This window comes from Pantherophis guttatus, chromosome 8 (genome assembly GCF_059756535.1).
Source record: "Pantherophis guttatus breed Tessera chromosome 8, ASM5975653v1, whole genome shotgun sequence".
NCBI lineage: Eukaryota > Metazoa > Chordata > Lepidosauria > Squamata > Colubridae > Pantherophis > Pantherophis guttatus.
In genome coordinates, this window is record NC_142070.1 from 62,484,873 (window position 1) to 62,499,301 (window position 14,429).

At 36.8% G+C, this 14,429-nt stretch overlaps 1 protein-coding gene across 2 annotated transcripts; it reads right to left on the reverse strand.

Annotated features, from left to right (window-relative positions):
• Nucleotides 1-263: 263 nt before the first annotated feature.
• Nucleotides 264-11,745, reverse strand: CTSO (cathepsin O). Of its 2 annotated transcripts, none has more exons than XM_087875286.1 (9): nt 11,572-11,745; nt 11,162-11,429; nt 10,357-10,465; nt 9,952-10,091; nt 9,155-9,322; nt 8,614-8,735; nt 3,071-3,234; nt 2,088-2,180; nt 264-1,167 (listed from the first exon to the last, which is right to left on the reverse strand). In XM_087875286.1, exons 2-9 carry the CDS (start codon nt 11,300-11,302, stop codon nt 1,133-1,135), a joined length of 972 nt encoding a protein of 323 aa, XP_087731412.1. In that variant the 5' UTR covers nt 11,303-11,429; nt 11,572-11,745; the 3' UTR covers nt 264-1,132. The 2 variants fall into 2 exon arrangements, with proteins under 2 accessions (XP_087731412.1, XP_034288765.1); XM_034432874.3 differs by having other exon boundaries at nt 11,162-11,426; nt 11,572-11,714.
• Between the last annotated feature and the right edge of the window lie 2,684 nt (nt 11,746-14,429).

Here is a 14,429-nt window from a genome sequence, read left to right on the forward strand (position 1 = left end):
TTAGTTGTGTATCATTTTTGTTTATTGTGCCTTTCTTTGGAATACAGTTTCTTGCTTTTCTTCATTATTTCAAAAAGAAATTATGTTAATAGGTGAGAGCATATCAAATCTTATTGGTTGATGGAATTGACTTGCCTTCCTTTTGAATGAATTAGCTAATCTGCAATTATGATAGATTTCTGGCTATTTCTTTCTCAGTTATTACTGAACTAAAGTAGAAAATCATGGAGCAATTTTTGAAGTTCAAATGCAAAGAAAGTAAGTTTTTTTTAATGTTTACCTTTATTATTAAAAATATCAGATGATATTGACATGAATATACAAAAAGAGTTTCATATGACCTTTTGAGACATTTAATTAAAACTTATAAAACTGTTAGAAATAACTGTGATCAACTATTAATTGCAAACACTTCAGAATTATATCTATATATGTATAAAAGGCTTCCACCCCCTATTATCCAAATTGGCAATTCCAATTATTGTAGGATTCTATTCAATTTGAATCAAATTCATAATTTAAGTGTCAACTTGCAAAGCAAAAACTACACAGAAATATGCTTCTAATCCCAAATAGTTTTCCAGTAGAATATAAAAGATTACAAAACAGAGTAAATAAATCTCAGTAGTAGCAGAGTATCAAAGAAAATAGTTTCTAAAAAATATTTTTTGAAGTTGCTTCATACATTCTGCAGGATAGCCAATATAGCAATAGCACTAAGACTTATATACCAGTTCATAGTGCTTTTTCATTATATGCTGTCTCTAAATGGTTTACAGAGCCAACATACTGCCCCAACAATCTGAGTCTTCATTTTACTGACCTCGGAAAGATGGAAGGCTAAATCAACCTTGAGCCGGTCAGGATCGAACCCCTGGCAGTGGACAGTTAGCCTGTAATACTACATTCTAATCACTGTGCCACCATGGCTCTAATATGCTACCGGAAGTAGATCAAACAATAATTAAAAAGGGATAAACTGTGAAATCAGCAACTAGTTTTGAGGAGCTGGCTGGAAGATTGTTCTCAGATCCAAGGATTGATACTATCTGAATATTGGCAACAATCCTTTCTTAATTCTTCATTATAAACTAGTGTCTGCAATATTTGCCACAAATCCTTAGCATCTAATTCATACAGATACAGCAGAAACTGAATCAGCAATACCTAGAGAGCAAGAAACAAAGTTACCATTTAATTGTTAGAAAATCTATTATTTTTTTACATTTAAAAAGAATTTTGACTTTTCTCTTATTCTTAACCTAAGTAGTTAACAGAATAACAATAGAACATCTACAAAATATAACACAAAACATAAACATCTATATCAAAGTAAAGACAATAAAACATTCAGATTAGCACACCTTCAAATAACTAATACAACAATTAAAATGAACAGTAATAATCTGATGCAGCCATTAACTATCAACATCAAGTCACTGTACATATAAGAGGTCTCCCTTGATACTTAACAGCAGCACTCTGACAGCTCTGGGTCTCCAGAGCAGTTTCTCTGTTATCATTTTCTCCAAGGCCACCACAGTTGTGCTAATCTCATGTCTAAGACTATCCCATAGTAGGACAGCCAAATAGAACTGCTTCCTGGCTTTTGTCTTAATTATAGAAATATGGGATCATTAAGAGCTTTTGCTATGATGTCTCTTCAGCCCCGTTCCTTCATTAAACATCCCGCTGGAGTTTTCAGTAGTTTTAAGCATGCAGATTTTTCAGGGGGACAGCCTTAAACAATTATCTTCAAATAAGTGAAGGTATAATACTAATAATAAGGTATACTAATAGTAATATCAATGTGTAAATAAAAGGGCTTACAATTGATTGCAATTTTGTCTCAATTTAGGATATAATGTTTAACAAGCTGAATTTATAGCTATATTAATCAAGTGTAATTAAGGGTCTAAGCTATATTCAGGAAGGCATTTGAATGATCTTCAAGGTCAGTTATTAGAAAACTTAGTTTTCCACTGAACAAGATACTACCTGAAAATTCAAACTGTAACAAAGACTGTTATAGTACGTGCTAGGTAGGAAATCATTCATATCTAAATTCAATACAAATCAAAACTTACCACAAATATTAGAACCCATTTTAACATGAGCATAGCCATTTCTTCCCCATGTCTGTCCCCAGGAGTTCCGTACAATCCAATAGGGAATGTTACCTGTAAAATGATTTTGTTAAGTATCTACGCATTTCCTTTTAAAATTAAAAAAGGGAATCTGGTTTCTTAGGAAGAAATTGTCAGAGAGAGGGGCTCCTCCAGGTGCTGTCAGCCAAACAATGTCGACTGGCGGCCCCTAGGGGGAGGGCCTTCTCTGTGGGGGCACCTACTATCTGGAACGAGCTCCCCCCGGAGATACGGAGGATCCCGGATCTGCGCACTTTCCGCCGTGCTTTGAAGACACTCCTATTCCAGCAGGCCAGCCTGGCCTAATTTTTTCCCCTTCTTTTAAATTTTTAAACTCAAATTTTAATTTGTTTTAAATTATTGGGAGTTTTAAATTGTCTCGGGCAAAAATTATTTAACTGGGTTTTAATTATGCCTTAACTTTTGTATTTATGTGTTTTATTTCGTGCCTGTTCACCGCCCTGAGTCCTTCGGGAGTAGGGCGGTATACAAATTTAATAAAATGAAAAATGAAATTAAGTGGGCCAGGCTAGTGTCTCATTATGCAAAGCCGTCACATGGCATGTCACTTAACAACCACTTTGCTGAAGACTGCTTTTCGGGTCCAATTGCAATTGTAAGTGGAGGTCTGGCTGTATGAACAAATGCAGTATAGGTATCTGTATCCAAGTACAGACTTTATATTTATAAAAACTGAAACAATAGAATTAAATTGAGAAATTAATCTTATAATATAATTTCAGGCATACTAACAGCAATTTGTTATAGGGACTGTACATATGTATATTAATAGTCAAGGAACGTATTTAAGGCCTTCCCATAAATGAATGAATGAATGAATGAATGAATGAATGAATGAATGAATGGCAAACAAAACTATTTTGCATTGAAGTAAATAACAAAATAAACAAATGAAAGTTTACCTGTTCTATCAAAACCAGTTACAACCACAGCATGATTTTGTTTCCCACTAGAACAATGATGTTGTATGATACCACCAAGATAATCTTGCCAACTAAGTGCATCTACAACTACTGACAAAGGACCCCATTTAATCAGCATCTTCATCATTTCATCTTCATGTTTGCTGTAAGACACAGAAATAATGATATGTAGTTAGAATGCAATACTCAAAACACACTCTGCCATAAAACAGTTCTGGTCAATCCATATCAAGAAACTGACCATTCCTGTGTCTATTCAGAAACTGGAGTAACTTGTGCCAGTGAAATTATATTAGGAAATATTTACTATCACTGCACCAATAATTAAATAAAAATATTGTTCAAATGAAGCAAAGAACATGGAAAATGTATAATCAACTCCGTAAATTTAATTCAAATGCAGTAAAACCTCAATGCAATGCGCCAGGGAGAGAGGGTGTCCATTAAAGGCAAATATTTGTTAAATGAAAATTTAATTTGGGTGGACTGATTCATTAAACAGGTTTTTCCATTATTTGGTGATGAAGTCAAAAGTCAGAAGTTGTTTACTCTAGGTGTCCCCAACCCATGGTCCATGGACAGGCACCAATCTGTGGTTTGCCAGAAAACTGGGCTGCACAAACAAGCAAAGCCCCATCTGCAGGAAGCACATGAAATCATGCCCCCTCCGGGTCGTGGAAAAACCTTTCTCCACAGAACCAGTCCCTGGTTGGGGACTGCTGATCTGCAATATCCAAAGTCTGCTGAATTGGGTGGGAGAGAAGGGGCATTTTGTTAAATCAAGGCAGTTTGTAAACACATATTTAATAGTGTTTAATTCCCAGTCTCAACCCAATCCCAATCCAATTTATCTGGTTTACCTGTCAGTTAAATCATTTGTTGAAAGGATGCAGGGAATAGATTATTCTACATTAGGCTGCTCTATGTCTATCTAGCAGCTGCAACTACATTTTCATATACAGTAGTCCTTGACTTTACAACCACAATCGAGCCCAAAATTTCTGTTTAAGTGGGACACTTGATAAGTGAGTTTTGCCCCATTTTACGAGCTTTCTTACCACAGTTAAGTGAGTCACTGAAGTTCTTCAGTTAGTAACACAATTGTTAAGTAAACTTGGCTTCCCCATTGACATTGTCAGATCACAAAAAGTGATCACATGATCCAGAACACTGCAACTGTCATAAATACATGCCACTTGCCAAGCATCTGAATTTTAATCATGTGACATGGAGATTCTGCAGTGGTCGTAAATGTGAATAATGATCAAGAATAATTTTTTTCATTACTGTTGTAACTTTGAATGGTTACTAAACAAACTGTTGTAAGTTGAAGACTACCTACAGTTACAAGAAAGAGGAACTGAATGTTTAGATCTGATTTTTCTGCTGTTCTTGGGGAGTATCTTTCCTTGCCTGAACAGAACTGCTTGTTAATACATGACTGAGAGGGAGTAGAGAGGACAAAGGTAGAGTGAGCCCGCCTCCATTGCATTTGAACTTCCCAGAGGTTGCTGGGAGGAGCTGCTGACTGTAAGTGGGGGAGACTGAGAGTGAGTACAGTTTGAACAGTGAACTGAGAGCTGCAACGTCCTGGGGTATCGATGGGCTTTGAGGATTACAGATAATAGTTACTGAGAGAAGAAGAAAGGAAAATAATTATTTGCAAAGAAATATTTCATGCTATTTTGGATAAATTTTTGGACTGATCTGGTGGATTATAAAAATTATAAGATTGCGATACTGGTGGGAATAGGAAGAGAAAAGAGTGTCCTTTCCTTGGTTTAAAACAGGGGGGTTAAGAGTTGGTTGGGGGCTAGGAGATAATTGTGGTGTATTTTACTAAATTAAGGTTCCATTAACCTGGTTAATAGACATAAGTAGATACAAGCAAAAATGGCAAGAAATCCAAATTTAAGCAAATTAGGAAAGAAAACAACATCTGCAGCATCATCTGCAGCATCAAGCCAATCAAGTCAAAGAACGATAGAGAGCATGTTACAAGCAGATAAATCAAATTAATTTCAAAAAGATGTGATGATCCTGTTTCAATCCTTACAGGAGGTGATAACAAAGAATCATAATGAGGTGAAGAGTGAGTTGAGAGTTATGTATCTAAAATACGTAACTTGGTTAGAATAAATGATAAAACACATAGATTTGAAACCAGAAATATTTCTGCTGGGGATACTACCAGAACAGTATAATAAAGGGAATACATGTTTAATTTTGCATGTAGTAACAGCAGCAAGAATAGTGTTTGCACAACAATGGAAAAATGAAGAGGTCCCGACAGACGAAAGTGTAATAAAAAAAGATTAGAATGTGCTGAGATGGATAGATTAACACTTAAGATAAAAGAAAAGGAAGAAACAGAATACTTTTTAACATGGGATATATTTTACCAATGGTTAACTAACAAAAACAGAGGTTAGAATTTAAAAAGATTCAAAGAGATAATAAAAAAATTGTATTGAAAATATTGTAAGATGGACAAACTAATTGTTTTATTATTTTATGATTAATATTGATATGTTTATTAAGATTACTAGTATGATTATGGTTATTGTTGTACCTTTACGCAAAAGTAATTATGCCCAGAACAACACGCTGTTCAGATAGACATGGATTTTTTTATGTTTTTAAAGAAAAAAATGTACCAATAAAATATATATTCAAAAAAAGAAGCTTGGAAAATTTTGAAAAGTAAAATCATAAAAGCCCAGTCTAGCACAATACCAAGAAGAAGAAGAAAAATAACAGCTATCAAAAGAAACCAGCATGGCTGCACAAAGAATTCTCTGACAAATTGAAAGACAAAAACAGCAACCATAAAAAGTGGAAAGAGGGGCACATAATTAAGGCAGAATATCAGCAAATAGACCGAGCCTGCAAATATGAAGTGAGGAAAACTAAGGCTCACAATGAACAAAGGCTTGCGATGAAAGTAAAAAATAACAAAAAAAGCTTCTTCCAACATGTTAAAAACAAGAGAAAAGTCAAGGAGACAATTGGTCTGTTGCTGGGAGAAAGTGGCAGGAAGGTGACAAGCAACAGTGGGAAAGCAGAACTACTTAACTGATTTTTTGCAACTGTCTTTACACAAAGAGAAAAACAGTCCAACCTATCAAAAACAGCACCACAAAAAACAGATTAGGAACACAAGTTAAAATAGGGAAGAAAATTGTAAGTGAGCACCTGTCTATCCTAGACAAGTTCAAATCGCCAGGACCAGATAGATTACACCCCAAGGTTCTGAAGGAACTAGCAGACGTGACCTCAGAACCACTGAATTATATGTTTCAAAGATCCTGGAGTACCGGGGAACTGTCAGAGGACTGGAAAAGAGCTGATGTAGTTCCCATCTTCAAAAAGGGAAAAGAATACATCCAGGAAACTACAGACCTATCAGCCTGACCTCAATATCAGGGAAGATTCTGGAAAAGATAATTAAGCAACAAATCAAAGAACGCCTAGAAGCAAACGAAGTAATAGCCAAAAGCCAACATGGGTTTGTCAAAATGCCAGACTAATCTTATTGCATTCTTTGACAAAGTGACAAAATTAGTGGACCAGAGGAATGCTGTCGATATAATTTACTTGGACTTCAGTTAGGCATTTGATGAAGTGCCTAACTAAATAAAATAGAAAAATGTGGGTTAGACAGCATCACCACCAGATGGATTCATAACTGGCTGACTAACTGCACTCAACATGTAGTCCTCAACGGAACTGCATCTACATGGAGGGAAGTATGCAGTGGGATACCCCAAGGTTCTGTTTTAGGCCCAGTACTCTTCAACATCTTCATCAATGATTTGGATGAGGGGATAGATGGGGAACTTATCAAACTTGCAGACGGCACAAAGCTAGCAGGAATAGCCAACACTCCAGAAGATAGGCTTAAGATACAGAAGGACAGACTTGAAAATTGGGCGCTATCTAATAAAATGAAATTCAATGGTAAAAAAAGTAAGGTTCTACATTTAGGAAAGAAAAACAAAATGCACAGGTACAGTATATGTGGTCTCTCGCTCAATAGTAGTAACTGTGAGAGGGATCTTGGAGTGGACAACCATTTAAATATGAGCCAGCAGTGTGCAGCAGCTGCCAAAAAGCGAACACAGTTTTAGGCTGCATAAATAGAGGGATAGAATCAAGATCACATGAAGTGTTAATACTTTATAATGCCTTGATAAGGCCACACTTGGAATATTGCATTCAGTTTTGGTCGCCACGATGTAAAAAAGATGTGGAGACTCTAGAAAGAGTGCAGAGAAGAGCAACAAAGATGATTAGGGGACTGGAGGCTAAGACATATGAAGAACGGTTGCAGGAACTGGGTATGTCTAGTTTAATGAAAAGAAGGACTAGGGGTGACATGATAGCAATGTTCCAATATCTCAGGGGCTGCCACAAAGAAGAGGGAGTCAAGCTATTCTCCTAGTCTCTGAGGGCAGGACAAAAAGCAATGGGTGGAAACTAATCAAGGAGAGAAGCAACCTAGAACTAAGGAGAAATTTCCTGACAGTTAGAACAATTAATCAATGGAACAACTTGCCTCCAGAAGTTGTGAATGCTCCAACTCTGGAAGTGTTTTTTTAAAAGAATATATTGGATAACCATTTGTCTGAAGTGGTATGTAGAACTATTTAGTCTCTAAAGAGAAATTTATTTGATATACAATTTCTCACACAATTAAGAACTGTACCAAAGCCTGTTATTTTATGCATTACAATATTCCGAATAACTCTATATGCTTGCAATATTCTTTTTTAAAAACTGTCAAACATATATATTGGCTGTAGAATAAAGGCAATATTTTAAATACGTTTATCAATTTGTATTACAACAGACATATTTTTTGTAATGTTGTAAAAGTTGTAATGATATTAATTAGCTACTAAAAAGGTCAGTTCTAGTAGTATTTTAATTAATTCTTTTACTTAACATCTAAATGTGAGTTGAAAATATAGAAATAGAACTAAGAAGACATTTCCTGACAGTTAATCAGTGTAACAACTTGCCTCCAGAAGTTGTAAATGCTCCAACACTGGAAGTTTTTAAGAAGAGATTAGATAACCATTTGTCTGAAGTGTTGTAGGGCTTCCTGCCTAAGCAGGGGGTTGGACTAGAAGACCTCCAAGGTCCCTTCCAACTCTGTTATTCTATTCTATTCAAACTGTGAGACAGTGCAACTAGTCATAAATATGAGCTGGCTGCCAAGCACCACTGTGATGTGACTGTAGGGGGTGGATTCGGTGGTCATAATTTCAAGGATAGATCATAACTGCTTTTCTGAAGTCTGTCATAACTTCAACTGCTTGTTAAGCAACTGATCATTAATCAAGGACTACCTGTATTTATGTTGTTCAATATACCAATTCCCTATTGCTATAGAACCAATTTCTGAACATGACTCCAACTGTCCATCATCACACAAATCAGATGAAGCTGAAACATCTGGAAGACCAGTGCTTCTCTACCTTAAGACAGTCAAGAAAAAAAAACATATTAACTTTTACCTTAGATCATATGCAAGATAATCTGTTATTGAGATTCCAAAATCAGAACGTCTGAAGTAATGGCACAATCCTGTATGAGCTTTAAACAGATACTTTGAATCTCTCACCAGTTTCACATGTGTCTTCAGGGGGGGAAAAAAATCAATGATTCATAATTAAATATCTATATTTATGCTTTTCAAAGTTATCTTTCATAGGTTCTATGCAAGAGGGCCAAATAATATTGCAGTCAAACAAGCATGAAATTCCTTTTTTCTTGTATTGCATACTATGAAGAGAAAGAGATCAGGAATCTAAAACTGTTCTAAATTCCTATTTCTAAAGGGTTTTGTAGAAAATATTTGAAGAATTTATGTAATGCCTGAGGCACATGGTAAATATAGCCATTTTCAATCCATGGCTTGAAAAATTAATGGAGCAGTGGAGGGTAATTTTTGCATTAGTATGACATCAAGTTCGACCAAAGTTATTTTTAAAAATAATTCTAAGTTTTGTCTTCTCTTCACAAACAAATTTATCAATAAAAATTTTAAATAAATACCTTATTTAGCCAACTCAGCGCACTAATAGTTGAACCCCCATTGCAACCATAATTATTATATGAACAGTCAATGACTTGCTGTACACTGAGTTTTTCCAGAGTATTTCTTTTAATTGCATAAGCAGATTCTATTCCACTAACAATACTGAAAGCCCAGCAGGCACCACACTGAAAGAAAAAAAAAATCCCATGGGTATTATTCTTTGAATAAGAGTTTAAGAAAGCATGTTTACTATACCTATTATGTTATCCCACTGCACTATTTATGATTTTTTTATGTATAATGTTTTTCTGATTACATATAGTATTCAATCTATTTTTCAAGAAAATTTTGATTCCTTTCAGAGAAGTGGAATATTGGTTGGGGTTTTTTTAAGTGCAGAAGTTTTTTTCTAAGCACTTTCAGACTGCTGCAATATAATTTTAAAAACCTAGTCTCTAGTCAGGCATAGAGTTTACTCAAGTCACTTTGAGCCAATCATGAGCCAATTCCATGCAGATCACCTGGACAAACCGGGTCCCTTATGTCACAGGTTTGTGGTAAAGATTAAATGAGAATGAGGGAAAGAACTCTGTACACTGCCTTCAGCTCCCAAGTAATAAAAACAAACTACCATAAGTAAAAGCTGCACCAGACAAATTAAGACATAATGCATTACAACACTAACTTGAAAAGAATGGAGAAATATTTTTCCCTATAAATTATAGCTCCTCTAATTACACTGTAAGGCTGAATTAAAATATGTATTATATAAATAATAACACTGAGATTAAATAAAAAGAAATGGACAGTTTACCTGTCTTTGGTTTCTCACTTCTGTAACAACATTCTTGTCCCTCCAATCAAACTTTGCTGGCAAGGGTGAGTCTGTTCCTTGTAATGCAACTTGAGGAACGTATCTGGGAACTTTAGAAGGTCTACTTTGTAGGTAAATAGCTTTAATATAAAAACAATTTATTTATTTTGACTTTATCACAACTACAATCAGCACAAATATCTTGTTTTGAAAGCAAACACTTAATACATTTTAATTTAATTCTAATCAGATCATTTTTACAGCAATAGTGATCCAACATTGTGTTCAATGCACTGTCTTTGTCTTTTTGAAACTTCTAAGGATGATATCAAATCCTCAGTATACATTTATCCAGGATAAAGTGGTACCACTGGCAAAAAATTCACTTGGTAATATGTTCTGTACCTTTAAATTCTTCAGGAGACAAGTGAGAAAACTGATTTATTCCGTACAAAGCAGTGATATTGTCACCGAATGATAATGAATTCCAATGCTTAATTCTCTTAATACTTTCCTGGAAAAATAAATAGACCATATATATATATATAATTATATATATATAATTATAGCCAAACAATTTTCAAATAACTACACTTAAGCCATTCAATACATCTCAGGGTTTCTGCCAATTGCAGACTTCTGAAGCGAACAAGCACTTGCGAAAATGGTTGACTTTTCATACGTGCCGTGTTTTGAGAATATATTTTGTATTTCAAGCCTTTCTTCAGTTCTTCATAATGCAGCTCTCCTGCATAGTTTTTCCAATCTTTCATTTTTTAAAAAAATGGAAAACCTATGCAGGAGAGGTTTTATTGTGAGCCGCCCAGAGAGCTTCTAATTACTTCATACAGACTTCTATTTAACACCAAGTAGGGAAAAACAGCCTTTTCGTACTAATTCCCATTTTAATCTAACTACCGTCCTTCCTTCCTTCCTAATCCCCGTTATTAAATGGGAAAACTCTTGGCCACTTGGAAATGGGGTCGCTGGTTTTGCATTCCTGTATAAAAAAGACCTTCAAACCCTCTGAACTAAGTGAACCGGGCAAAAGGAAGAGGGCGCTCGGGCCCCGGAGTTTAAAGAGCAACACCTTGCCTACTGGGGAACCGGCAGGCGGAGTAAAAACAGAAGAGGAAGCCGAAAAGCGGAGCCTGCGCACGAAAAAGGGGTGGCGGGGATGGAAGGGGCCTTTGCGTCCTTTCGTACCTACCCGCAAGGCCCTTTCTTTCTTCCACTCGCTGCCCCTGGGATTGCGAAAGGGGAGGGAGAGATTTGCCGGTGCAAATTCGGAGCGGGAGCCATCCTCAAGAAAGGGAAGCAGGATTAAGAGGGCGCACGGCCACAGGATCATGAGAGCGCGTCGGATTTTCCTTTCGCTTTGCTGGCCCCTCCTCCTCCTGTTTAGCGTAGGGCGAAGGTCCGGCGAGGTCTTGTCCGATTTGGTTGGAGCACCCTTTTGTAATTAATCGCCTTTGCTGCTTGAATATTTGCAAAAAGTACAAAAGTGCCAAAAGATAACAACAAACAAAAGGTACAGATGTATCCCAAGGTACAGATGTAACAAAAGGTACAGATACATCCCACCCATACACAAATATAAACAAAGCATTAAATCTTTACCACGTATTAGTCATCTTTCCTTTTTAAAAAATGTGTTTAATGCCTTCTACTCAGTATGGACTCCTGGTAATGTCTTGACTAGTCCCTGCAATTTTCTCAGCAAAGTATTTTGGAAGTGGTCTGCCATTGCCTGCTTCCTAGGTCTGAGAGAAAATAATTTTTATCTATATGTGTATGTATGTTTTGTTACTGCAACACGATTGGTTCGTGTTTAGCATGTGATTCTGATCCTGGAGACTTTCTTAGTAATGCTCCTTATCCATTCTCTCCTTAGTTTGCTACTAGTCCCTTGTGTAAATTGTTCCCGTTAAGTCCCTTTGATTACAGTTTCCCTTGGAAGAAGATTGAAGTCAATAAAGATTTGAGAAGCTCTACTCTCTCCATATCCCATGTCATGATCCTGTCACCTCCAAGCAATCAGTTTACCCTTTCCTTTTCTCCCGTCCTGCAACTAACCATTATATTGTTTTTAGTATATAAACCTAAGATTATTTTGTGTGCTATCCCTTTTTAAAAGTTCTTTTAAAACATTTATGCAAAGGCGAGCAAATTGTTGGTATTGTTTCATAGTAATTATTCTTACTGCAACTGAAAGTTCCCTATGCATCCACAATGGTTTCCTAAACTGCTCCCTATTTTTTCTCCTTAAAATTTGATTTCAGTGTAATATTTTTGAGAAATACCCTCTTGTACTCCTTTATCTGAAGGTTCATGGAAACTGCCTTGTGCCTTGCTAAATTTGTTGAAATTTGCTGTGAAGAAAGTTAACACCCACCCCTCTTAGAAGAATGAAATATTCTAGGAAATATTAAAAAGGCAGAATATTATACCTCCCTGGATGAGAAAAGGAGAAACATGCTTTTGGAAACCAGCTCCCACCTTTGTTAATAGCTCCAGAAAGACTGGGCCATCCTATCTATAAGACAAAAGGTCTTCAGCTCCAGGGTGATAGGATTAGCCCTCACTCAAGATCCAAACCAGGACAAAGCCATTAAGACATAATAGGAATTGCCCAGCACCCTTTCAGAACACAAGCCTCTTCATTACATCGTCACCCAGCAAGATTCAATCAAGCCTGGGACACAGACAGCCTACAAGGTCATCTGGACCCCTGCATAGCCCCTGGGAGTCTGACAACCAATAGGATATATTTGCAAGGCCCAAGAGAGGATATAAATATATCTCACTCCACTCCATGTGTTCAGCTGCACCAGGACCATGTGCTTAATGGTTCTGCTCTATTAAACCATCCTTCCAAGCAGTCTCCATGTTTCCAGTGTCTTTCTTCCCACTTGGAATTGAACCCAGATCAGAGGTGGGTTTCAGCAGGTTCTGACCAGTTCAGAGAACCGGTAGTAAAAATTCTGACTGGCCCTGCCCCCATCTATTCTCTGCCTCCCAAGTCCCAGCTGATTGGGAGGAAATGGGGATTTTGCAGTAACCTTCCCCTTGAGTGGGGTGGGAATGGAGATTTTACAGTATTCTTCCCCTGCCATGCTCACCAAGCCATGCCATGCCACGCCCGCCAAGCCACACCCACAGAACCAGTAGTAAAAAAATTCGAAACCCACCACTGACCCAGATGGACATTTCTTCCAACAGGTGCCTTAAATCTAATGTGCATGTAATAGTAATATTACTATGTAATAGTATATTACATTTGTATGCCATTCGACTTTCAATGACTTTGGGACAAGAAACAAATTACAATGAAACCTAACTAATAAAACTAATCAAAGAATCTAAGCATGACATGGAATAAAGCAAAATCTGGGTAAAGATTCTAACTTAATTCACAACTCTTCTAAACAACAGCTGGAGGCATCTGGAACTCAGTTAATCTCAATCCAGAAGGTAGATAAAGAAGGCTTTTGGGATCCTGATAGATGCCATTGTTTGTAACCGGAGAGCAATCTGGATCAGCTGATGGGCTCTTCTGGGTAAATTGTGTCAAGTGCTTGCATCAGCGTCTGATGATGGTGGTTAACAAGAAAACACTCAACAGAACTGGCTGCAAAATGACTGTGAACCCTCCCAAGAACTTAGTGGAAACCATCTGAACCGATTAGACATCTGGGGCAAAGTATTTTTATTTATTACAGAAGTCCTGGGTAGCAGCCAATCTGAATCAATACACTCAATTTTGATAATAATTCAAGAAGTTTAGAAGTAATAAGACTGGACCAAATTAGAAATTAAAATATGGTTTAATTGAATATATTACTTAGTCTGCAGTTTTAGGCAATCCAAATTTTTCTTGCAATAACTCAGATGGTTTAAAAGCTTTATTTGTCAATATGCCAAAGATTAACAGTGCTTCTTCAGAATTTCAAATATATGCAAAGTGACGAATATGAGTATTTCTAAAGTCAGTTTCTCATGCTGCAATGGTTACAGCTAATTCTATTGGTCTCAGGTACCATAGAATGCTGCCATTCTGGTGGGGAAGGGGCCTGTAGGCATTCCTCAGTTTATAACCTCCTTCCTGGTGCCTATCTAACCTGTGCTTTGATTTACCTTCCTGGGAATGAAAGAGGGGAGGATCATCTGTTTATCTCAGCTCCGGAGCGTCCAGCGAGGGATGCCTGAGAACGGCTTCTTATAACTGCAGGCCCACCAGCAGTTGCTGATACTGATTTGCCTGAACTGGCTGAATACCACCTCTGATCTTCACATCTGCAGATTGACTTATTCAACACCGGACTGAGGGGAGAGTCTCTTAACTGTTTCAATCTAATAGAATCCACAGATCCTGCTTTTTTTGCTTTGCTATCACTTTCCTTTCAATAAAAGTTTCCTTGTAAAATGCCAATCATTTCTTGAATGGAGAGGAGAGGCAGGCCCTTACATAAAGCAGG

Excerpts from the sequence above, each read along its gene's own strand:
- CTSO (XM_087875286.1), bottom strand. The coding sequence starts at position 11,302 with ATGATCCTGTGGCCGTGCGCCCTCTTAATCCTGCTTCCCTTTCTTGAG. Across the intron at positions 8,736-9,154 it reads CGCTGAGTTGGCTAAATAAG|ACACATGTGAAACTGGTGAG; the intron begins GTATTTATTTAA and ends CCCCCCCTGAAG. Across the intron at positions 3,235-8,613 it reads TATCTTGCATATGATCTAAG|CAAACATGAAGATGAAATGA; the intron begins GTAAAAGTTAAT and ends TGTGTCTTACAG.